This window comes from Hydra vulgaris, chromosome 12 (assembly GCF_038396675.1).
Source record: "Hydra vulgaris chromosome 12, alternate assembly HydraT2T_AEP".
NCBI lineage: Eukaryota > Metazoa > Cnidaria > Hydrozoa > Anthoathecata > Hydridae > Hydra > Hydra vulgaris.
In genome coordinates this window covers 65912501-65938806 of record NC_088931.1, presented here as the reverse complement: position 1 = coordinate 65938806, position 26306 = coordinate 65912501, and the positions used below count along the sequence as shown (strand labels likewise).

The 26306-nt window shown below is 29.1% G+C and overlaps 1 protein-coding gene across 2 annotated transcripts in view; it reads left to right on the top strand.

Annotated features, from left to right (window-relative positions):
• LOC100214274 (uncharacterized) overlaps positions 1-26306 on the top strand; it is a 67634-nt gene that overhangs the window by 5449 nt on the left and 35879 nt on the right. The window contains exon 2 of one of the 2 annotated variants that reach the window (XM_065814172.1): positions 7963-8116. In XM_065814172.1, the coding sequence (XP_065670244.1) occupies positions 7963-8116 (154 nt within the window). Of the gene's footprint in view, positions 1-7962; positions 9405-26306 lie in introns of those variants that run through there. The other variant, XM_065814173.1, reaches the window with a different exon arrangement.

The following is a 26306-nucleotide window of genomic DNA, read 5'->3' as shown; positions in this document are numbered from 1 at the left end:
GCTCCAGTAATTTTTTTTACTGGTCTTTATAACTTTATAAAATATCTTTACAATTTAAAATCTTGGGCGCCCAACATTTTCAGTCATTAACTTTAATGGATATTTTAGGTTGTATACGTACACAAAATCTATTATTGTCCATTTCAAAAATGTTGCTTTTTAAAAATTTCTTTAAATATATTATATATTTATTTACTTTTTTAGTCCATTTAAACAATGTTGTTTTTAAAAAGTTTTTTGTATATATTATTTAATGATTTCTATTATTTACACTAAACTAAGGTTTGTTTTGCAAAACTTTTTTTAACAATTTCTTTTATTTATGCTAAAGTAACGTTTTTTTTTGGCGTTGTTTGTTTTAATTATCATGTTTGTTTTAGGTGGACAATAAAATAAATAAACAAGCAAGAAAGTAAGTTGATAAAAAATATGTAATAAAAAGGGTTGCAAACTGTAAGTGACCTTAATGATGAGTTAAAAACTTACATAGAGAATTTATGTTTCCAGAAGCATAAATAAAGTTTTACAGTGTTAATTTGAATTTAAATATTATTTTATTGAAGATGTTAAAAAAACTGTCAGGTGCTCAAAGAAAAAAATTAGCCAAATTAGACTCTGAAGCATGAAGCTGTTTTAAGTAAAGTTCCAAACACATTCTTTTCTTTCTCCAACTCATTAAAAACATCTATTGAGACCTCCACTCAGTCCCCTTCTAACCAAGAGGACGATAATGTAACCCTCTGTTGTGTAGTTCAACTTCTTTACCTAGTTTTACCACATGTTCATTCTAGTCAAAAATCTCAAAAAGCATCAAAGAAAAATAAAGAGCCTAAATGTAATTTAAAGTCTATGACAGTTGAAACAGATGTTTTGCACAGAAGTGAGACTTGCAGATACTTATCTAAAGACCCATCCACTTGGCCAGAACGGCTGGCTGTAAAAGAAAGAGACTGTATCAAAAAAATGAATCCAATACCTTTCCTGAAGAGCAATAAAGAATATCCTAAAACCGAAAAATGACATTTCTTAAATGAATTTCAATAGGTAAGGTAGCAAAAAATGTCTAGTAGGCTAGACCTAAACAACTGTAGAGATCAAGGCTATGACAATGGGTCTAATATGATTGCAATTCAAAAAAGTGCTCAAGCTTGAATTTCAGTAGAATACCCACAAGCCTCATTTACACCCTGTGGTTGCCACAGCTTGAACATAGTTAGATTAGACAGAGCTAAATTATTGGTGAAGTCCATATTGGTGTTTGAAGTTATTCAAAGAATCTATACAATATTTTCTTGGTTTGTCACTTCCCTAGCACAGAAGAATTTTTCAAAAATGATGTTTTCTTACTCCTAACTGACACAATTAAATCATCTTTAAAAGACGGAATTGACAATATCTCCAAATATGAATCAAAGTGGGGATTTCTACTTGACCTGAAAAGAGAATTAATAAAAATATACAAGAACACCTAACAGTGCAAAACATTTCAGATATAAATGGGAAAGAACTGTTCAATGAAAATTCTACATATCAGTTTGATTACTAATATTTTTGACAAATGGTGTAAGCAAAAGCAGAAGGCGGCCAACAAAATACTATTACCATTAGAAGCACTCAATATAATCAAAAACACTGACAGAAAAGACCTTTTTACTATTCTTTGGATAGCATTATACATATTGCTGATATTTCCAGTGACAGTGGCCAGCAGTGAATGTAGTTTCAGCATGTTGAAGTTAATTAAAACCTACCTACGTACATCAATGACGCAAAAATGATTGACCTTGCTTGTAATACTCTATTTGATTTCCTTAACTTATTACAATTCTTGAATCAAATATATAAATATTTATCTTTATGGTAGATTAGTAGGTGGTGTAAGTATTAAAGTATTGGTGTCAGCACAAAAAACTTATGTGACTATTACTGGAGGGAGGGTGGCACCATAACTTCATTTGCCCCCGGCGCCACCTACCCTATGGATGGTCATGTCTACATTCATTACCTTCTGGTGTTGTTTCAGTCAATGGTAAAGAGCTTGGGAGTTTCAAAAGTAGAGAATAGAGTTAAAGAACAAGGAAACAGTTGATAGAAGACTTGAAAAGTTGTAGGTTGTATGAGTCAAGAAAGTATTTGATGGGAAAGAGTTCCAAAAATATGAAGGGATGCGGGGGGAAAAAAACTAGATGAGTAAAAGTTTTTTGAGCATGCAGGGACAGATACAGTAAAAGAATGAGACTTTGCTGAATGACGAGTCAAGTAAGAATAAGTTTTGATTTATGGAACTAGAGATGATAGTTCCTTTGAGCAGCAACCATGATAGTATTTGTAGAAAAGAGAAGAGGAGAGGAACAATCAGCCTAAATATGACAACAATAGAACCAGCCTAAATATGACAACAATATTCCAAACAGGAATGGATAAGATATTTGTACAGGTAGAGAATAGAATCAGGAATAAGAAAATAGTGAGCAAGATAAAGAGAAGTAATCTTAGCAGATGCTAATTTAGCAATGGATTGTTTATATGGTTTCAATAAGAGGTCATCACTTTACATCTTCCTGAATGATAATTCAGGAAGATGTAAAGAAGAGGACTCAGGGAGAGGGTTGTCATTCATCAATATAGGAATTTTGACAGTATTGCAATAATAACTGTAAAAACTGAGTTATGTTAGAGTTCAAAGTTTACAAGTCATTGCAACTCCCTATCTGTTACAGAAGTGAGATCATATTCAAGATTAGCTACCTGTTCTAAGTGATCCAAAAGAGAAGACTTTTTGTCAATACAGGAGTATAAAGTTTAGTCATCAGCGAATAGAACCACTTTAGATGTAAAATTGTCAGGAAGATCATTAATGTAGATAAGAAACAAAATAAGACCAAGTATAGAACCTTTGGGTACCACTCTTTTTCATTTCTAGAAGTTACTAGAAATGAAAAAGAGTGTTGGTCTTCGAGGATGACTTTCTTAAATCGGTTAGAAATGCCAAACTTTATCGAAAGTTTGGCATTTCTAACATTTCTGACACTAGCAATCCATAGCATTGCTGCCTACATCTAATGCACAATAAAATCTTTCAGCCACAGCCATTAACAAACCAGCCGTAGAGAGAAAAGATGTAAAGCCGTATTAATTTTCTGACAGTAAGTTGTTTGACTCATAATGGATGTTAAAATTTGTTGATCGGAAAATATATCTAAAAGAGTGAAGTCTTAAGAAGAAAGAGAACAATAAAGAACGAAATAGAAAAGTGAAAGGGTGAAGAGGTGCTAAGCCGAAGTATATAAAAGAATGGTCAAAGAATTCAAACCTGATTTCTCAACAAAAAGGTGAATTGATGTGTAAGTATACCCCCAAGCCAAACATATGACTATTGGGGTCTTTAAGAATCAAAGTATAATACACATCTGAGATGTGAACAGCCGAACATATATTAGTCTCACAAAGAGCAAGCAAGTTCTGTGAATTTTGCCAGAGGTAAGATTCAACTGATGGAAGGTTACTTTAAAGACCACAATTATTTGTGAAAGATATATTGAAATAATTAGGTGGTGAGGATTGTTTTTTATGTTTAGTATTTTAGGTTACTTTGAGGATAATTTAAGTTTAAAGATAAATTGACTCATTCATAAATAGAGCACAGCTTTCCATGCAATGAGCTGTGAAGTTGTTTCAGTCCTGCTAATTAATCCAAAGTCATAATTTAGGTGGTCTTAATGATGCACACCAAAAGCATTATCAAGGACACCATGCATAACATGACACTGTTAATACTCTTTGGCTTTGGATATTTAATAAAAGATTATTAAATCTGTCCAACAATTTCTGTGAAGTAGTCCAAAATCATCTGTACACTTTTGTCCATTTTACTTTTACTCTAATAGCATCTGTCCAATATCATCTGAAAATTCAACGACAACATCTTTAGAAATATATAACTACATCTGGTAATTTTTCTCCAGACAATTTCCAAAGTCCAATAACATCTGGAAGAATTTTCTCCAGATGTAGTTACATCTGAAAAAATTTCTATATGTAACTACATCTGGTTATAATAATGATTATTAGTTTATATTTTTTTTCCAGATGTAGTTACATCTGAAAAAATTTTTATATGTAATAACATCTGTTTAAAATAATGCATTATTAGTTAATTCATCTTAAAAATAACTTCATCTAAAAATCTGCAGATGTAGTTGCACAGATGTTATTACACTTTGATAATTTAAAAGATGTAACTACATCTATAAAATCTAAAGATGTAGTTGTGCAGATGTTATTACACTTTGATAATTTAAAAGATGTAACCATATCTGTAAAATCCAAATATATAGTTGCACAGATGTTATTACACTTTGATAATTTAAAAGATGTAACTACATCTGTAATATTACAGATGTACAAAAAAATATTTATTCATTTAATTTTTGCGCAGACGTTATTAGATATCAATGAAATTTTAGATGTTGTTGGGCAGATGTTATTATATACCTCATTAAATTTACAGATGTTGTTGGACAGATGTTATTAGACATATCAAAAACTGATGTTGTTACCTTGACCCTGATATTTTACAGCTGTTGGTGGAATAAGCCTCTCTGAAAACTACCATAGAGTTTGAGAAACCTTCATCAGTCGGCCTTAGAACCAATAAACTGAATTTTAGAGCTGTACACTCATTAAGAGAATTATTTCTGCTTACCCCTAAAGTGTTTGCCTAAGTCTTCTACAAGACAATAGCTGGGTGCAGTTAACATCTGCCCAAGATGCTAAAAAATTTTGTCCCAAGATTTTAAATTTTTTTATCAAGACTCATCTCTAGCCTTTACTTAACCAAGAGCCCCAAGGCAAAGGAATTTTAGCTGGATGTAGTTAACATCTGCCCAAGATAAGTATTTTATCGAGATGCTAACTCTTGTCTTTACTTAGAGCCCCAAGGTTGGAGACTTTTAAGTTGTAGTTTATTTCTCCTAGCCAATGCCTAAAAAAAACTCTACAAGGCAGTAGGCAGGTTGTACTGGGTTACATGACAGTAGCAAGGTGATCCTGATCTCTTCTAGAGTTGTTATAAGAAAAAGTTACTTTCTGTAAGCAGTTAATGGGAATATTTTGGAAATGCATTAGGAAAAATATTACATCTAATAGAATACTAGAGATTAAGTTGAATTTAACTTTTACAGTTGGTTACTGAGCTCACACTGCAAAAGAGATTTAAGGAGAACACAATCATAAAGTTGGTGAACATAGATTACATTTGCCATTTTGGCATTAGGTCAAGACAGAACACTGTTAGGTCAAGACAGAACACTGTTTTGACCTATAGCATAAAACTAGACAGTTTAATCGTTGTATCGATTCAACACTTCTTTTTAAAAGGCAATTGCAGAAAGAGAGAGTAATGTTGAACTATACTTTGGTTTTGAGCTTAATCATTGTTTAAAAATGATCTAAATCTGAAAGCAAACAAGTCATCTTTGCACAAAGTGATTCTTTCTGATGATGAATTTAAATCAAATACAAATGTAAGTTAGTACAAATATGTACTGGCGGAGGTTCCTTACTTCACAAAGTTCTTTAGAACAAAGATATGAGGTTTATAGAAATTTTTGAGATCTATGTCAGCTATATAAAAAAAATTATGTCACTTCTTTAAGAGGTGACATAATTTTTAATATATAATATATCTAAATATATATAATATATTAAAATATAATATAATATAATTATATATTAAATATAATATAGTATATCAAATATATAATATAAGAGTCTTATATTTGATGGTTATCATAAGTATTTTCAATATTTTTCATGAACTCATCATGCGAACGAAATTTAAAGGCTTTTCACAAAATCTTGTCGTTTCAGAAAATAGTCAGGTACCATACTCACAAGAGCGTTTTTTATCAAATTCGCACAACAAATCACAATTAATTTTACTTTTGTTCAATGTAATTTTTTTTTTATCAAGAACACAAAAAAAAAAAAAAAAAAAACTCTGGGTTATAATAGCTGCTCAATCTTAAGTAATGGATTTTAAAAAACATCTTTTATTTGTTCATGCATGGCAGGATGTGACTCAACATCTGCAATAGTGGGAAAAAGAAAACCTAGTTTTTAAAAATTTCTGAAAAAATTGAATAGCATGCAATATCTGAAATATTTTTTGATTACTGGGCAACCAAAAAAGAAGTTCTTTGTTAAAGAAAATTAGGTTGATGTTTGAATGATTATTTTAAATTTGTTAATCTACATCATTCAACATTTTGAAAGAAAATGTCATATTTTCATAGTATTATTTCTCAGTTTTCAAAATATAAACAAATGGTTTGTGAGGGAATTATTAAGCAAGAAAGCTACCAGCCACAGATCGTGCTGCTTATTTTTATGGTCTTTGGTTTATCTACATGTTGTTGAATGGAAAATGCTATATAAATCTTAAAACTTGGATCCCAAAGATTGGGGATGAAATTTAAAAAATGATTGATTTCTCCCTATACCAACAGACAAGGATGTAACACCATCTAATATGCTATAAGTGATTCGCTGTAATTGTCAAACTCTGTCAAGAAACATACGCAGGGCTAATATTTATTCTTGCAGAAAAAATGGATTAAAGTGCATGTCTTTGTGCATTGGCTGTCATGGTTATGACTGCTACTTATCCCACATTGCTTTTTTAAGAAATTTATATTCGAGTTACAAAATTATTTTTTAAAAATTTATTTCTTTTCACATTTAAGCTTTTTTTCTTATTTACATATAAGCTATTTATTTATAAATAAGCTTTTGTCCTATTTATTGAGAGATTTTGCGCAGCAAAAGGTTATGTTTTAAAAACAAAGTTTACCGTGGAAAAGCATCGAATCAAATTTACTCTTTTAAAACAAAAAATTAGTTTTAAAAGGTTTTCAAATCATTTTTTCAATTATAAATATTGATGAGCATAAAATTTACTAACCATCCATATATAGTTCATAGTGTTTTAGAGTTATCAATTGTGACCAACTTTTTACCCCTAAAGTTGCCCCAAAAGGGATGTTTCCGTTGCGCAATCAATGCGGTTCAACAATGTCTTAATCTAATTCCCTTCTGGCTTTAATTAGTTTATTTTAATGATATTGATAATAATGATTCTTTTCGATATCATATGATAAATAAAGCATTGTTGTAAAATATTATTTTTACAAAGAAATTAATGGGGTAATCTGAAATATTTCTGGAAAAAAGATGTCAATTTATTTTTGGTCCGATATTTTACTCATTTTTATAAAAAATTCTTTCAGAAAACAGCTAAAAAACTTTAGCAATTTTTATTTATTGTAAATAAAAATTGCTAAAGTTTAAAGACTCGTAAATATTTTCTAAATGGTATATTTTTCAAATGTTTCGTTATAAAATTGAAATTTTTTTAAATAATATATGGGCAAATATATTAAATCTTATGTTTTTGCATGTAAATGTTTGAATAAAGATTAGTTCAAAATCCTCTATTTATAGTGTTTGCTTTTAGCAAAGTTCTTAAATAGTCAATATGAAACCTATTTATAGCAGACTTCATAAGTTTGATTTCGAAGAGATAAGTTTGAAATGAATGGATATGGCTGAAATATTCCTTCAACTTTTTTTATTGTCTTTTTTAATAAATTCTTCTTCCTAACTTGTTAAACTATAACTATAAGTTATATTTATTTTGATGTGAAATACTTTATTCCAAGTGAGATTAGAAAAATTTGCTTAACTTATAAACACACTTTTAAAAGATAAAAAAACAGTTTTTACTAGCATCTATGATTAGGACAAATTTATTGGGGTGTGTTTCTATTGGGTGTGAGAATGGAAATTTATTAATTTGGGGTTGTAAGACTTGTTAGATCTGGCATTTTAAGTGTTGGTTTTGAAATAAATTTTTCTCAACCTATTTTAAATTGTTAAACCGTATAATTTTATTTGCTACAGATGACAGCACCACCACCACCAACAAATCCTTATTATCCTCCACCACAAAAAGAACCATATCAAGGATTCTCAAATCCTCCTCCTTACAATCAACAGCCGCCTGCTTACCCTGTTTCAGGTTATCCTGCACCTGGATTCCAAGGGCCTCCACCTGGTTATCCTGTGTCACAGCCAGGTTATCCAGTTGCTCAACCTGGATATCCTCCACAGCAACCAGGTTATCCGCCTTCTGGTTACCCGGGATATCAACAGACAGGTCCATATCCTGCACAACCTACCAACACAACTTTGATAATGCAGCAGCCTCCACAACAAGTGTATGTTCATCAAAAAAAAGCTGACACAACTGCTGAAGATTGTGCACTCGGTGCTCTATGCATGGCATGCCTATGTTGTTGTCTAATGAGCGATTAAATTGATTGCTTCAATATCAGATAGTATATTATTTGATTAAACGTTATTTTAAAAAGTATGTTTTATTTTTTGTTGGTTGTAGAGTTCTAAGATTTAAAATTTTGTGTTTGAAAAAAATATACATACAGTATAAATATACTAAACACATACTAAGTAAATATTGGTAGATGTTTTTTTTAAGACTACAAGTGACTGTTTATTTTTTTTGTTTTGTGTTATTAACTTTTATAATATTTTTTAATATTGTTTCATAAGCGCCCTGCTAGTTTTGTTTTAATATTAGGCACATATATTTTTGAGGGCGTACGTATTTTCATTGACAAAAACCATATAAGCATTGGTGAAAACCTGCATAATATCTTTTTTTTTTTAATGTCAAAATATTTTTCTCAAGAAAATTTTTTGATGCTATAAACACAAATCTCTTTAAAAATTATTACAAAAATTTATAAAAAACGCTATTTTCCTAATGTTTAAGTGCTTATAGTTTTTTTTAGCGAAGAAAGCCAAATGATTTAAAGCTGAATTTAAAGACATTTTTAAAAGAACATTGTGATTTTGGTTTACATGACCAATGATATATAAATAATAGAAACTAATGTGTAACATTTATAACGTTTGCATGCATACAATCATTGTATATACATATTGTATATAATGCAAATAGTTTATATGTTATATAATATGTAAAACTTTTTAGAACTTTGATTAAAACTTTATATAATTATAGCATTTAATCAAAGACCTCAACAAGTTCTTTCTACTTAATATGCGTTAAAGTTACAGAAAACTATTAGAGGTCACAAACTACATATAATCCTAGGTCCAAATCATTTAAGTTTTGAGATTATTTAGTTATATATCATCGGACATATCAACGTTTTTATTTTATCTGTAATTTATATAAATTTGAAACTTTTGACGGACGTTTTCTGTTTTTTATGATAAATAAAATTGTAAATTAAATTTTTTTTTTTATAGACTTGTATTCTTTTTTTCGTTTACATTAAACAATACATGGTGTTTGATTTATTATTCTTATTCTGAAATAAAAATAAAATTAAGTACATAAAACAAATAAATTATTTTCATATATTGCTCATTAGGTGTATTAACTAATTGTATGGTGTTAAGGTGTCATCTTACATGAATGAGCATATCTATGTTAACGCACAACATTTGCGTTGTGTTCTTTTAGGTCCTAAATGCTTTGTATATTTTTGTTCCCAGGCTTTGATCGCTGCGATTTTTTGCAAATCATTTATGTTTGACATTAACATATACATAATTTAAGTTTGCTTCATGCTTGAAAGTTGTTTACCTCAATCACCTATAGCCGCAATCTTGCTTGAAGATATTAGTTACGTTTATTCAACGGTATTTTTTCTTAGTTAGCATCTATTTAGTATGGCTTATAAAGGTTTAAATTAATATTGGACTTTACTTACTGAATTATTTAAAATAATGGATTAGTTTAACTTTGTTGAAACAAACACAATGTCAGAGCTAGAAGTTGTTTAAGATGTTAGCAAAGTTAATGATCCCAAATGTAGACCGAAATCTCGTTTAATGAAAGAAGGTTATTTAAGAATAAAAGTATAACCTTAATTATTAAAACACACTTTGTGAAAAGTTCAAAAAAAATCTTATCAGTTTGTAAGAAAGCTATTATCATAATATATTTTTTGAAACGACTATTGTTTACTTTCATGTCTTTAGGTTTTAAATGCACACTATGAGTCAATATGAACAGATAGGTCACTTTAAGAAAATTGAAAATCCACGTTAATTTTCAATATAGAATGTATATAGCCTTAATAGCTTTTAAGAACTTGGGATCTGGTCTCAACTGTATTTGTAAAAAAAAAAATGTTTATAATTCCAAGCCCTTGAAAAATCATTTCAAATTTTGAGAGTAGCCGTGGCGCAGTGATAGCGCACTTGCATCAGAAACAAAGGATCCGTGGTTCAAACCCCACCTCTGAACAAGTTTTGCGACATCGGTTTGGAAGGTGGTGTGAACTTCTAATTAAATTCTCATCCGCGGTGTTCTGTGATAAAACCGTTATGTTTTTTTTTGGGGCATCTAAATAAAATTAAAAAAAAAAAAATTATATAAATAACTTTTACTTTTAGCTACCTCCATGAAAATATTGTCACCCAATGAATGAAATGAGTGTTGGGTTACAATAAAGAAAACACTGTCAAAGATTAAATAGTGACGTTGATTTTGAACCTAAAGAAATTATACTTTCTAAAGAAAAATTGGTGTCGCCCCACCTACAGCTTATCAAAAACACTTCACGTTATCTTTTTTTAGTTTCAGAGATAATATCAAACTTATATTATTACAGCAAATAAATCAAGTATAATTTAAGAAGAATGTTTGGAAGAGCCGAAGAACAGCTTTAAAGAAATTTTCTGAAGCAGTTGCTCTAGAGCAGAGTAAAGAACTTATATCAATAGTGTTAAATAGGTTTTAGGAAACTTCAGCCTACAGTCTACTATCTCTTAATTCCAGACCTAATAAGTCTTACAATCTTAAATTAAATAATTCTATTCCTATTCCCAATATACACACAGACCCGAAATTTTTTTTACCAAAAACTTTAACTCTAAAAGTTTTTTGGTGCTAAAAGTACAAGATTACCTAGTACAAAAAAAAAAAATAATAATGATACTAAAACAGGTTTCACTACATCTTGCAAAAAAAAAAAAAATTATCCAAAATAAACTTGAATAGAAAAAAGCCAAAATATTTTCTTAATTTCATATTAAACAGCAGCTTTCTTCAATATGAGGTCAAAAAATTAAATATGGCTCGAGATTATAAATAAGAATATTATAATTTTATGTATAATCTCGAGATTTTACATAAGATTATTTGTGTACATTAGTACACAAATAATCTTATGTAATTTTAAAACCATAACTAAATCATACAATTAAAATTATTACAAAAAAATTGTTTCGCTATATACTTATATGTCGAGTAAAGATATTTTTCGAACATAAATACTTAAACATGTTCTGACAAAATGAAAAAAATAAAACAAAAAGACAAAAGAAACAGAAATATTTTAAAAATGAATCGCTGAACGCGTTGCAAATTTGGTCTGAGCCTAATTTGAGAAATTAAGCTGAGACATTTTCCATATATTTATGTATACAGTAGCGTCCAAAAGTAATTGGACAAACACCTTTTCAGAATTCCCTTTTGGGAGTAATTACTCAAAATTTTGCAAAAAGAATGGAAATGATTGGCTCAAAAGTAATTGGACAAACTGAATTCTAACAACGTTGATATAACTAAGACTATTTTAAGGCAGAATTTTATAAAAACTATCTGAAGGCAGATTTTTATAAAAACATTCAATGATCAATAATTTGCAATGAGACATAATAAACATTTAAGCGAGGCAGTGAAAAAGTTGGTTGTACAAGCATCTAATAACGGTAAGACTGTGCAACAAATTTCAATAGATGTGAACATTCCACGATCAACAGTTGGTTATACATTAAAAGTTTTTCAACAACAGAGTCACTTCCAATTTCAACAAAGTCAGGACGCCCAAAATCAACAGCTTTTCGCCAAGATAATGTTGTAGTAAGATTGTCAAAGGCAGATCCGCGCAAGAGTGCTAAAGAAATTCATAGAGAATTTACACAGTCACATCAAATTTCTTGCTCTTATGCAACAGTAAAGCGTTACCTAAGACAAAACAACCTTTTTGGCTGTCGTCCTGTTAAAAAACCTTTTGTTTCAGCAAAAATCGTAGAGCACAGTTAAAATTTGCTAAAAAATATCTAAATTGGACAGCAAACCAATGGTATGAAATATGTTCAACGTCCAATAGGTCTTCAAAATGATGTTAAGTACCAAGTTCCTACAGTAAAGCATAGTGGTGGTTCAGTAATGGTTTGGTCATGTTATTTAGAGAAAAATAAGAGAAAAATTAGAGTTCGGAAAAAATCTAATCAGCACGATTTGTTTGAATTGATTAAGCGCACTTGGGAGGAAATACCAATTGATGTTTTAATTAATTTGGTTTATTCTATGCCACCTAGATTTAATGCTGTCGTTGCGGCAAAAGGTTTTCCAACGAAATACTAGGTTTATGCACAGATTATATGCATTATGTATCAGAGTATGACACTATGTAACATTATATATGCTATTTAACAGAAATCTTCATAAAAAATGCTGAAAATTTATCCTTTGTTGAGAAAGTTTTTTTTTAAACGACATATTTAGTTTGTCCAATTACTTTTGAGCCAATCAATATAACCAAAAAGGTGTTTGTCCAGTTACTTTTTGACGCAACTGTATATATATATATATATATATATATATATATATATATATATATATATATATATATATATATATATATATATATATATATATATATATATATATATATATATATATATTAAGCATATTTAAGGTTGCTATAAATATGTTAATTACTTACCAATTTTAGTCTAACAACTTTTAAAATCCAGATAATATATAGAGTTATAATATAATATTTTAAAAAGCGCAATATTTTATGTAAATTTTATTTATTTCCATCGATTTTTTAAACAACATTTTCTCTTCATCATTTTTTTTTTCTAATTTACATACGCGTCGACTTCAACCACAGCATTAGTATATTCATTAAAACTTTAAGTGTATATAAACGGTTTTAAATTGTTTTATAATATTTTTATAATTGTTTGAAACCATTTAGAAATCAAAATTCTGATTTTGGTTTTTATACTTTTTTCCAGTCACTGGCCCATTGTGCGGTGGCTGAGGCTTTAAAGCTGATTTAACAGCAGTATACGTTGTACCTAAAATATCAAAATTATTTATAGATGAAAAATTACTAAACAAACTATCTAAACTGTTGCAATAAATAAAACCAATCACTCAAACAAAAATCTGTATCAAAATTTGAGTCATCAGAAGATGTATGAAGTGTATGGATTAAATACAATTCAAATTGTTTAAGTATTATTTTATTTAAATATTTACAATATAAAATCTACTATGATATAAAAACAAAATTATCATTAAATTAAAATGATTGAGTCATTACACAGTCATTGAGAGTCAACCCTTGAATATACTATTTGCAAATGGTACAATAATGTACTCATTGACATTATTAAAACGAATACATTTATTTACGATCTTCACACTAGTTACAATGATATTAGACAGAGTATAAATACCTATACCAATTTAACTGGAAGGATAAGGATAAACAATTACCATGCTACGATTGACAAATTGCATCTTTTTTATTAAACTATTTTTTTATTATTAAATTAAAGCTTTTTGACAACTACCACGCCATGATACACAAAACCATGCTTATAAAAACAGCGCATTTACAAAAATCATTCCGTAATTTCTTTTTCTTCCGAGTTTTAAAATTCCTTAAAATTTAAGTCGACTAAGGGCTAGCCCTGATTTTGCCCTATCCGATCCCTTATTAGGAATTGCCCTAAACAAACCCTAATGTTTAAATTTGATTAATATAAACTTAACTTTATCAAAAAAGTAATATAAGCTATTATAAATGCATATTGATAAAAAAAAAAAGTCAAAAACAAATTTGCCCATAATATACCCTTAACCCTTAAGGGATCTTAAGGGTCTCTTATGTCACTTTAAGGCGGTACATCTCTGATAATATCATATTACGATGCATTATATATTTACAATATTCTATGTATATAAAATTTATATTATTCTGTTTTTTTGTATTTAATTAATCTGTATGTTTAGTTTGAGTTATATTAAATTTAATGCATTATAAATAACATATAAGTTATAATCTCATTAAATACAGAAAAACTTAAGAATGCAAAAAAAATTATTTACTCAAGTTACAAAGGATTGTAACTCTAAGAGTTACGTTCTTTAAACGAGAATTAGTTAAAGCAATTGTGCAACATAAGCTTTAAAAAAAAAAACATGGTTCACCCATGAAAACTTCATAGGATTTCAACTTTCTTTGAAATTCCCCCAGAGAAATTCCATCGAATTTTATTTTTCATGGGAAAACCAAGGTTTACTCAAAGAATTCTTTGGTTTTTCCATGGAATTCCATGGAACACCCATAAAATTCCATGGAGTAATTCCGTAAAGGATTTTTCCAAATTGTAATGCACGGATAAACTAATGCTCACACTTTTTTCTGCACTAAAAATAGTAGTGGCTTCATATTTAAATTAGGAGTGACAATTATTAAAAAATGCACTTGAGTTTCAGCTAGTCAAGTCGGTGGCACTTTCATACAGTTTTTTTTCTATGTACACTCGTGACCTACCTTAAGTATACGGCCTAATATTCTGCATTTTTGCTGAAAATTAGAAGGTCAGTTTTTTTGTGGTTTTGAATGAAAGTGTAACAATTGTACAATATAAACTAAAAGTTCTGTTTGTAGAACAAATAATATTGAATGTTGTCTTGTTGGCTATATATTAAACAATTTAAAGCAAGATGTAGTGATAGTATTTTGATTTAATGTCAATGAAGAATTAAAAACCATAAAAAGTTTTGTCAATATAAATGAATATTTACGAACTATAAAAAGTTTAAACAATAGAGTTATTTGTAAATATGCTAGACTGTATACGAAATAACTCATCTGTTATATGTGTAAAACATTTTCAAGCAAAAAATACTTTAAAAGAAGAAGAGCAGGGTAAAAAAATCCTGCTTAATAAAACAATAAGAACTGGCTGAAAGATCCTGCCTAATAAAACAAGGATAACATGCTAAAAGATCCTGTTTAATAAAAGATTATAAACTTCTTGTAATTGATTCTTGTAATTGGTCATCTGGTCATTTCTGTTCCAGAACGTTTAACATTGTAAATAATAAAAAATATTGAGCACACAATTTTAAATAAAAAAGTTTATTTTATGGAGCTTTAAAATGTGGTAAACTATCCAGACTTCTTCAATTTGAGTATACTAAATTCAAAGATGATGTTTTAAACAAGAAATTATTTTAACAGCAGATTTATAAAAAACCTCAAAACTTACAAATAAAGTGTTAATTTGAGGAAAATTTAAAAAAAATGATAAAAACCTAAACTTTAATTAGCTATGGCATTGCAGATAAAAATCTAATAGAAATCTGTCTGCTCAGTTGCAGTAATTAAATAATTCTTTTTAATTAAAGATCTTTTAAGTTATGATTATAATTGTGTCAGTAAGTTCGGACAGCATAAGTAGATGAGTTTAACTTTTGGTTACTTTTGTGCTCCTAAAGTCACTAAAATTAAAAGTTTGTTTAAAGAATGGTGATATCAAATAAATCACCAATTAAAAATATTTTTTCAACAAATATTTGATTCCAGTCATCCTTTTTAAAGATATCTCTGTCAGAAGTAGTAGAGAAGGCATCTTCTATATCCATATCACAGGTTATATAGCAAAAAGTTAATAAATGGTTAAGTAAATGTTAACAGTTAAACAATATATTGACAATTTATGTTTGTGAATCTTATTTAATTTTTTATTTTACTTCTAATGTTATTATTAATACTGATTTATTATTCTGAATAACGACTCAGTTTGTTTTGAATTTATTTTGCTTAATAAAAACTTACTTTTTTCTAAGCATTTGATACTAAGAATAAATCTCTAACAAACCAGTTTTATATATTACAGTAATATATTTTATATATAACTAATATATTTTTTAATATTAAAAAAAAGTAATTACTGATAAAAATTGGGTGGACGTTATAGTTAGTTTATAGTGTTATTTTTTTTTAGTTAATATAAATATAAAGTTAACATAAGATGTTTTTATTAATGTGGAATAACAAATTGTATAAACAATTTTTTGGGCAAAGTCAATTTTTATTAAATAAAAATTTATTTCTATTAAAAAAAAAATTTCTGCTGACTAAAAAATAGTTGCAAGAATAAAAATGTTTCTTATTTGTTTGTTTTGATTTTATAGCGTTTTTATTTTTTTAATGGCCTTCTATTTTTTTTGGGCAAAAATACGGAATATTAGGCCGTATACTTTATGTAGGCCATGGAGCACTCAACAGGAGAAAGTTCTATAGAACCATGATTTTTTAAAATCCACTCCAATAAGTTAAAATATATATATATATATATATATATATATATATATATATATATATATATATATATATATATATATATATATATATATATATATATATATATATATATATATATATATATATTGGTAGAGCCAAATTTTTATAAGTATTTCTTAAGAGCACGTCAACACTTGAGTAATTTCTTCACCTGCAGTGATTTAAAAATTACCGACGGAAAAGGAGATTCATGGACAGTTTGGGTTGTTGCTCACTGCAATGATTTATCGAGTCTTGTGAATCATTTTATTCAATCTTGCAAAGTTTCTGGTGGATATTTTTTTTTACGCTCAGAATTGATAATGGTAAAGGTTTTATCAAAGTTTGTCGAGGCATTGTTGATACTGCGTTAAATCTTGATACCAGCTCACCGCCTCAAAAACAATCTCTCACTCAAAGGACTGGGAAAACACTTGAGTTGAGAGACAAATTCTTATTGCAGTATCAGAAGATTTGCCAGAAACTCTCTCTAACATTAAACAAATCTGGTCACTAATTAAAGCAAATGAAGTTAAACTAATTTTGGCTTGCGATATGAAATTCACAAATATAATTTGTGGTCTTCACCCTTTTAAGTATGCACCCTATTTGGTGCAGCGTCAAATAAAAAAAAGTATCTTGCCAAATCTGGAAACTTGCGAACACTGGGCTCAATAAAATCTAGCCTCGAGTCTTTTCAGCAATCTGGTGGGCTTGTTGATTGTGCAAAGTTGTTTGGCAATGTCATTCAAAAGATAATCATCAGTGGGCCTGACAATGTTCCAATTTGGAAATAATCTCACCAATGGAATCGCATCTCCTTATAGAAGTCGTAGTCGTCTTTCAAAATAACTAAAACTGCTTGGATAGAAGCTATTAAATGACCAAGTGCACTCTACATTTAACTGAGTCTGTATCATATGGGCCAGTCGAAATATAGATATGCTCCAGCAACTTGCTGATACAAACTCGGTTCCCAAAATAATTGAAGCATTTAAGAGTTTCACTTTAGTTGTAAAAGCTTGCTTCGGTTTTATTTTTTAGTAGGGTTTTGCTAAAACAATTGAAAATTTCAAAAGGTGTTACTTAATGATAACTGGTGCAAGTGTTACACCCAAACTTTTACCATATCAAAGATTTCATCAGTCGCAAAGGACACCCCTTGGGGCCCTATAGTGAACAAACTATCGAAACTGCTCATCAAGACCTTTACAAACATTGGTCAAGGTATAAACAACTAAATAGTTATCCACAGTACAAAAAAAGATTATTATGCGGCGTAATTGATTTGTTGTTCCATAATAACTGATCTAATTGTTCCATAATTCGATTTGTTAGATAAGGCAGCAGAAAATCATAGTTCACAGTTTATAATGAACATTTCAACCATTTTAATCCTTAACTGCTGTTAGTAATGAATTTTATGATTTTATTACTGCATGTAAAAATATTAAAGAGTATTTGACTAAAAAAGTGTATTAAGCTATTTTGAATAAGTTTCTTGTAGAGAAAATCAATGACCTTACTATTTAATCAAATACTATATAATAATAATATAATCTAAAAATGAAAGTTTATATAGTTATAATTTTTTCTTTACCAACTGATAGCTCTTTTGCCAGGTTTTGCAATCTTTTGCTATTTGGCAGTAGTTTATACTTTAGGATGTTAAGATGTTTACGCTATGCATAAGCCCATTCAAACGACGCTTTAAATAGCAAATCAATATTTTTATAATGAAAATAGTAAATGTGTAGAATGAAAATGGTACATGTAGCAATAAAACAACTATAACAAAAATTGTTGATATCACATAGTAGAACGCTGATGTAATCTTCATATTGAAAATAGTGATTGAATCTCACAGCAACAGGTAACGTTTTGAGGTAGCAAAAAACTAACAAAGTATAAACTAAAACTTCTGTAAAAGCCTAATCAGTAGACCAATTCGACTGAAATTTTATTCAGATTTTGGTGTGGCCATATGCTACATTTGCACCAATTTTTATTAAATTATATGTATTGGTTCTTATTCTAAATGTGCTTTTGATATAAAGTCAAAATTTTACTTAATTTGAACATTCAAATTATATAATTTTCTGGGGACAAAATTAAATAATTTTCTGCGGACAAAATTAAATAATTTTCTGCGGACAAAATTAAAAGATTTCAAAATCTGAATTACAGTGTACCTTGATGTGAACGCTATCACCAAATAGAAGAGGCGTTCTTGAGTCAACTAGGTTGGTATTATCAGGATACGTGCTAAACGTGATAATATATTATTATGATCACATACACTTGAATTTGATCTCGCATTGCGCAAAGATATATCTTTAAAACAGTTTGTGATTACTTGCGATGTTTTCGAACTGATTTATTTGTTAATGGCATGGAAGTAAAATTTCCGATTTTTAACTTTTGTTTTGAATTTTAATTTTACCACAATTTTATTCGAATATTAAAAATTGTATGAATAAATTTTTTTAAATAGTCAAAACCTTTTCATAAAATCACATAAAATGAACCTAGTCAAAGTTGTTAAAGATGTCAAATTTTTAACATTAGTTCGTAATTATTATTTTAATTGCTCGTTATCTTGAAAACAAACATGAAATTAGTTATTTATTGACTTCTCCATGATGAGGCAAATATTTCTGCCTCCAACTTTTCGGCCACAGTCTGATGTGAGGCAAAAACCATAGGAGGCAGCTTCCAAATGACATTGCATCCAAAATTGCTTCAGGAGACGGCCACCAATATCTTCCGTCTTTCTATTAGCGTCGGTCTCCAAAACTTTTTGCGTAAAAAAAAACTCTGGCTTCGGCTGTCAATTAAAAGGAGAAAACCACTGGAGGTGGAAGGAAAAACATTTTGCCACTTAAAATTTATCGGGAGGCTTCCGCAAACGGCTTTTTTCGGCAGAAATTTACTTTTCCGCCGGACGGCATTATCAATTCTGAAAACACCGAGAGTAATTTGTTGCGCGTATTTCAAGATTAGGATACTCATGTTATTAATGTGCTCAGGTAATTAGTGAAGCCTGCGCGTTTAGCTCACATTAAAGAGACAACTTTCTTTCTTATAGATTAAGAGATTTTACATTTAAACTTTTATTTTCTTCAAAATTAAATAATAATTTTTTTTTGTTATAGAAGTTTACAATTTTACTATAAGAAGTTATTGAACATTATTCGTTAACTCAAAACAAAGATTTTTGTTTTCAAAGATTTTGTTTTCAATAAGAATAAGTTAAAATTACAATAAAAATGCAAAAAGTAACAATAGAAAATGAAATAAATTACAATGGCAATGAAAGTTCGAACAGTTAAAACATGTGAGTTAATATTTTGTATGGTTTCCCTTATTTTTAAGCAATGCCTGGACCCTTGAAGGCATCTCATGAATAAGTTTCGGGCAAAGCCTACGGATTTTATCGTCATAATGCCAGACATTGATCAAAGCCTCGCTCAGTTCCATCTTGTTTTTTGGTTTCATCTCTCCTACTCTTCTTTTGACAATCTTTCACAGGTTCTCAATGGGGTCATGTCAGGTGAATTACCTGGCCACTTCAGAAGCTTAATGTGGTTGTCAGCTAAGTATTTCTTGATTGACTTCGCAGTGTGACAAGGTGCTCCATCTTGCATAAAAGTGAACGGTCTCCGTCGACACCATTCGCCAAGTTGAGGCAGCAGTTGTGTCTCAAGCACCTTCTTGTATTGAACTTGATTCATGGTGCCTTCAACAATATACAGTCTTACAGGCCCATCAATAGAGATAACTGACCAGACTATGACATACGTTGGGTGCTTTACTGTCTCTGCAACACAGTCAGGATGAAATTCTTCACCGGGTCTCCTACGTACAAAGACTGCTTTCTCATCCATGATATAAAAGGATGATTCATCAATGAAATACACCTGACTCCAATCGTTTTCAGTGAAGCTCTTGTGTGGCTTTCCTCATGCCAAACGTTTCTTGATCATTGCAGGAGTTAGCTTTGGTTTTCTGCAAGCCGTTGAGCTCGAAAACCATTCACAACTAATTGTCTTCTGACTGTTCTGGTACTCACATGTACATTACTTTTTTTTAATTCTTTCTGCAACATCTTGCTTGTTGCTTTACGGTTTCTTATACAGCATTTCATGAGGTACCTGTAGTCGCGCACAGACATTGATTTTTTTCTGCCACAATTGCCAACACGGTTGTCTCGTAATTTTTTACCAGTCTGTATCTTCGACTTGATTCTCGATACCAATTTCTGACTTATTCCAACATTTTTAGCAATCTACTTTTGCGTGAGTGATGTCTCTAGTAGATAAACCTCAAGTCTGGCCAATTTTGTCGGTGACAAGTTAGCAGCTTTTCCTATCTATTAAAAGATCATAAAATGCTTTATTAATTAAACATGTTTCTTCATTTTGTAATGTAGAAAATAAAAATAAATAAAAGATTGACCTTAATGTAATGTCAAGCAACTCTTATTAATGTACATTTTCCTTTAATTTCTGCTCATAAACATCAAACAAATAAGAAAATATTGACCTTTAACAGATAGCAGGTGACCAAAATTTAATATTCAATTTACAGTTAAAATTTTCAATAAAATGGATCTTGAGCGAAAATAGAAATAAATTGCTTATAGTTATAAATATATATATATATATATATATATATATATATATATATATATATATATATATATATATATATATATATATATATATATATATATATATATATATATATATATATTCAATGTGTTATTCCAGAAAAATAAATATAGGCAGTATTAAAAAATTGTTATTGGTTATAAATATATTTAAAACCTAATAATATTTAGAAAATAAAGAAATTAGATCATAAATGAAAATTAGATTAACCTAAATCTAAATTTAATAATACCTTATTTAAAATTTATTAAATTACGAACTTAGTAAAGGGTAAATAATTTACTATAATATATAACGTATTTATTACTTAATTGAATATCTTTTACAAATTAAATAGACTGCAAAAACTATATCTTAAAGATGTAATCAAGTATTTTCATATAAAAGATAACTTACTATTTCAATTTTGATACTTGTAGTACAGCAATATTTATCCACTTCTTCTCATGATGCAATCTGTTTTAAATTGATTACAACCACTTCCTCTCGTGATACAATCTGTAAATTTTTAACTAAAAGGATTTCTTTACTTTTACCACTTCTTCTCGTGATAGTGGTCAATGGTGACAATCTTTTTCAAAATCAATTACAACTACTTCTTCTCGTGATTCAATCTGTAAATGCTGAATTAAGAGCAGGGCCCTTTTTGGAGCGTCGTAGGTTCTAGGCACTTTGCATAAAAATGTAGCTGTAGGCCTTTTTTTCAATTTAAATGTCATGTACTCGTTATTCAATTTACATTATTTTTTAATTTTTGTACGTAGTCGTTAATGGGCCTACAGTCGCTGTTTGTTTGATTATTCTGTATCTGTACACATGTTATGCCTTAAAGAAATTAAATTGTAACCATTTCATTAATTGTATTTCTCTCACTATCATTACTTTAGTTATGATCATGAAAAGCCATTAAAAATTCCGCAATCTATGGTTTGTTATTTGTTTTAAACGTTTGTTTAAATTTATCAATAGTTTACATTTATTTAAAAATGAAATTATCAGAATTCCACGTATTATTTTAAAATGTACGATTTTATTTGGTAGGTATTTTATTTGTTATGATTACGTTTTTGTAAATTATTATGGAGAATACGTATTTAATCTTGTGGTTGGTATTCTTCAGTTTCATGGAATAGACATCAAAAATTGCCGATCACAATCTTATGATAATGCCAGCAATATGAGTGGAATTTATTCTGGTGTGCAAGCTAGATTCAGAGAGATTAATCATTTAGCAGAATGGGTTCCATGTGCTGCCCATAGCCTAAACTTAGTTGGTTCAGCTGCCGTGGAGTGTTGTTCAGCAGCTGTAAATTATTTTGGTGTCATACAGTCAGTTTATAGTTTTTTCTCAGCTTCAACAAAGAAATGGTCAACAATTAAAGAACTTCTTAAAGAATTTTTTTATGTATTTGTTTTAAAAAGCTTATCAGAAACTAGGTGGTCCTCTAGAAGTGATGCTTTCTATGCAAATTACTTACAAATTCGTCAAGCATTATGTGAAGTCACTAACAGCAAACATCAACCACCAGCAGCTGTTTATGAAGCGAATTCACTGGTTAAACATTTAGACTACTTTGAAACTGCGTTAATGTGTGTGATTTGGAAAGATTTACTTCAAAAGACGAATATTGTCAATAAAGCCTTACAGGAGCCGGATATTGAGCTGTGCACCATCATTAAACTGTACGATGGTCTCATACTGTATTTTCATGATACACACAGTAAGTTTAAAACATTCGAAGGCCAGGCAAAAGATCTCACAGAATCTGATTACAAAGAAGCTACACAACGCAAGCGAATACGGAAGCGATTTGATGACGAAGTTATGGATACAAGTAATCCCAGTTTAAATGTTAGTGCCAGTGATAATTTCCGTATTCAGCAGTATTACGTTATCATAGACAGACTTAATAATGAAATGGAAAAACGCAGAGCAGCCTATAAAGTATTGTATGAAAGGTTTAACTTTCTTCTTGACAACAGATCTTTGTCGAGTGAAGAAGTAGTGGCTAAAACCAAGGCAATAATTCAGTTGTATCCATCAGACCTCGAAGACGAATTTACCGATGAGTTTTTGCTGTTTTCTCAAATGTTTAGTGATGGTAAATCGGTGTCTGATAAGATTAAGCTGCAAATAGACAATAAACTAGTTGCAAGTTTTCCAAATGTTAATATCGCTTTTAGGATTTATCTCTCTATATTAGGCACGAATTCAGAAGGTGAACGTTCTTTTTCATCTGCGTTCAACTATGGGACAAGTCCGACTATTGAAAATGAAGTAATGCGGGAGATGACATTTGAAGATGTTATAGGTGATTTTGCAAATACCAAAAGTGGAAAAGTTAATGTCATCTAATTATACTGTTTGATTATAAACATTTTTATCAATTATGAATATTATGCTGCATCTGTATGATTGTTTTATTAATGAAATGAAAAACACTTTAAAATTTCTTTTTTTTTCATTTCTTTTGTAGGCCCCTGTAAATTCGTAGGCTCTAGGCACAGTGCCTATAGTGCCTAATGGATAAGATGGCCCTGATTAAGAGTACTATGGACATTAAAGGACAAAACTAAAGGACATTATGAATATCCGATAATGTTACACACGCGTTCCAATATGTAAAAATGTCAATATTGGCCGATATCCGAGTAATAATAACGAAACAATATTAGGCCAATATTGGCAACAATATTGGACCAATATTCGCATATCATTATGGGCCAATATTAGCATGCCAATATTGCGCCAATATTGGCGTTCCAATATTAGTAACACAATATTAGCGTAATATTGGTATGCTAATATTGGCCAATATTGATATAGCAATATTGGCGCAATATTGTTTGCCAATATTGCATATCTTGGCCAATCTTAGCTAAGCTACCCAATATCGCGCCAATATTGTTTGGTACTTGGGATCCTTATTTTGTACGTATTTCGACGTGTTCTGCCGGTGTTATTTTGGTCCACGTTTCTCACTTGATAAATTATTAAAGAAAGTTCAAATAAAAGTTAATTTAAATGAATATTTCTCCTCAAAGTTTTGTTACGCTTAACGTTTTATAAATTAAACCATTTAAAAACTTAAGTTATGTTGAAAAAGTTTAAAACAATCTACTTTTAAAAAAAATTATATTTATAAATTGTCCAAATAATTTTGCTTTACGATTTAATTTTTAACAACTTTTCGCGTTAACAAACTTTTAATAAAATTTTGTTAACGCAAAAAGTTGTTACGCAAGAGAAAAAAATTATAAAAAAAGTATATAATTTCGGTGCCAAAAATTGAACGAGATACTTTAAGAAAATATTTCATAAAAACTCTATGAATTGAAAATATTAAAACACGTATATCTTACTAAATAAGCTACAGAAGTGGTTGAAATCTTTTTGGAAATGAAATATTTTAAGGAATCCAATGCATTTAAAATAAAAAAAATATTTACAATCGCTATAAAAGTTGACTAAATTCCCTAGTAGTAAATTCCAAGTTTTTAAAAAAGTAGCAAAAGTGCTCATATTACCCAGACTACTTGGTAATATGTGCACTTTATACATGCTCATTAAGTTTTTATATAAGCTTTATATAAGCTTATTAATTATAAGCACATTAAATAAGTAAAAAAATACCTGACAATTAGAACTAATATTTGGGATATAATGATTCGTTATTAACAAAACTTATAAACAAAATTTAATGGTGGTAGACCACTATTAAAAATCAAAAAAATCATTTTTTCAATTTTAAAGTTTTAAAGTAATATAATTATCGTAGATTACGAATTTCATATTAGTTTTATATAAAAATAAAGCTAACCCTATTAAAAATCAGTTTTTAATAATGCGGTTTAGGCATTTTCATAAATTTGTCCGTAGCAATGGATTGTTTATTCCATTGCTATGTGGCAAAAAAGGAAGTTATCCAACAAAATACCTTAAAATTAAGACAAAAAACTTCATTTGTGGTAACTGCTGCTCTAAAACTACTTTTTGTTTATTATTAAATGCTTTTGGTGCAGTGTGTTACATGGTTTTTAACGGATTTCTTCAGTAAATGTCTAATTACTTAACAACAACCACAACTTTCTTCGGCTAATTTTCTGTCTTCTATACTTTGGTTAAATAATAACTCAAATAATGGGAAATAAAGATAAAAGAAATAAATAAGGTATAGCAAGAAACGCAGACTCTTCAGAGGAAACCAACATAAATCATCAAACGTTGTAGCTGAAAAAAATCTATCTAATTTAGAAGAATTACAATTCAAATGTAGCTCTGCAAAAAAAAATTAAGATATTGTCATCCTGTCAATTGTCACTTTTTATTTATTTACTATAAACAAATATTTAATTAAGTTGATAAGAGTTAAAATTGAAACTAAATCGCAAATCAAAAGAAAAACTTTTTTTTTCATGTGTTTTTTTTAAAATGCGTTTTTCTCAGTTCTTTAAAATTCACGACTTTGCGGTAATTATCTCTTGATTCTCTTAACTGATTTTCACAAAATTTATAGGAGTTGTTCATTTAGTTATTATGGATGTCCCCTACCACTTTTATTGCATTATGATAACTCGATAAAAAGATATTAAAGTTCAAATATGGTCAAAAATGCCCCTTTTTTTGTTTTCGAAGTGTTTTTTTTATTTAAAAAAAACTGTTTAATGTTTTTCTTTTGTTTTGGTACAGGATCTTTTTCATTATATTAAAAGCAAGTCTGAAAAATTTCAAGTTGATACCATACATAGTTTTTGAGATATTCACCGCAACGAAATAACCCTATTTTGGGGTTTTTGGGACCAAATTTCTTTAGCCATTTAATAATCAAAAAAAAAAAAAAAAAATTGTCATTAAAATGTAAATTTTAATCAACTTATATAAAAATAATTTCTAAAATGTAATTTTTGAAGGATATTTTTTTATTAGTGGTCTACCACCTTAAAAGATCAAAATTTAAGCCTATTTTTGTTGAAACAATATTTTCAATACTATATTTTCCGCAAAAAAAAAAAAAAAAAATTCTAGATAGAGAAGACTTTTTTTAAGAATTGACGATTGTGCCCCCCCCCCCACTTCAAAACCCGTTTTGTCGGCCCTGTATCTCATTTTACCAAGGTGCTTATATTACCCTAA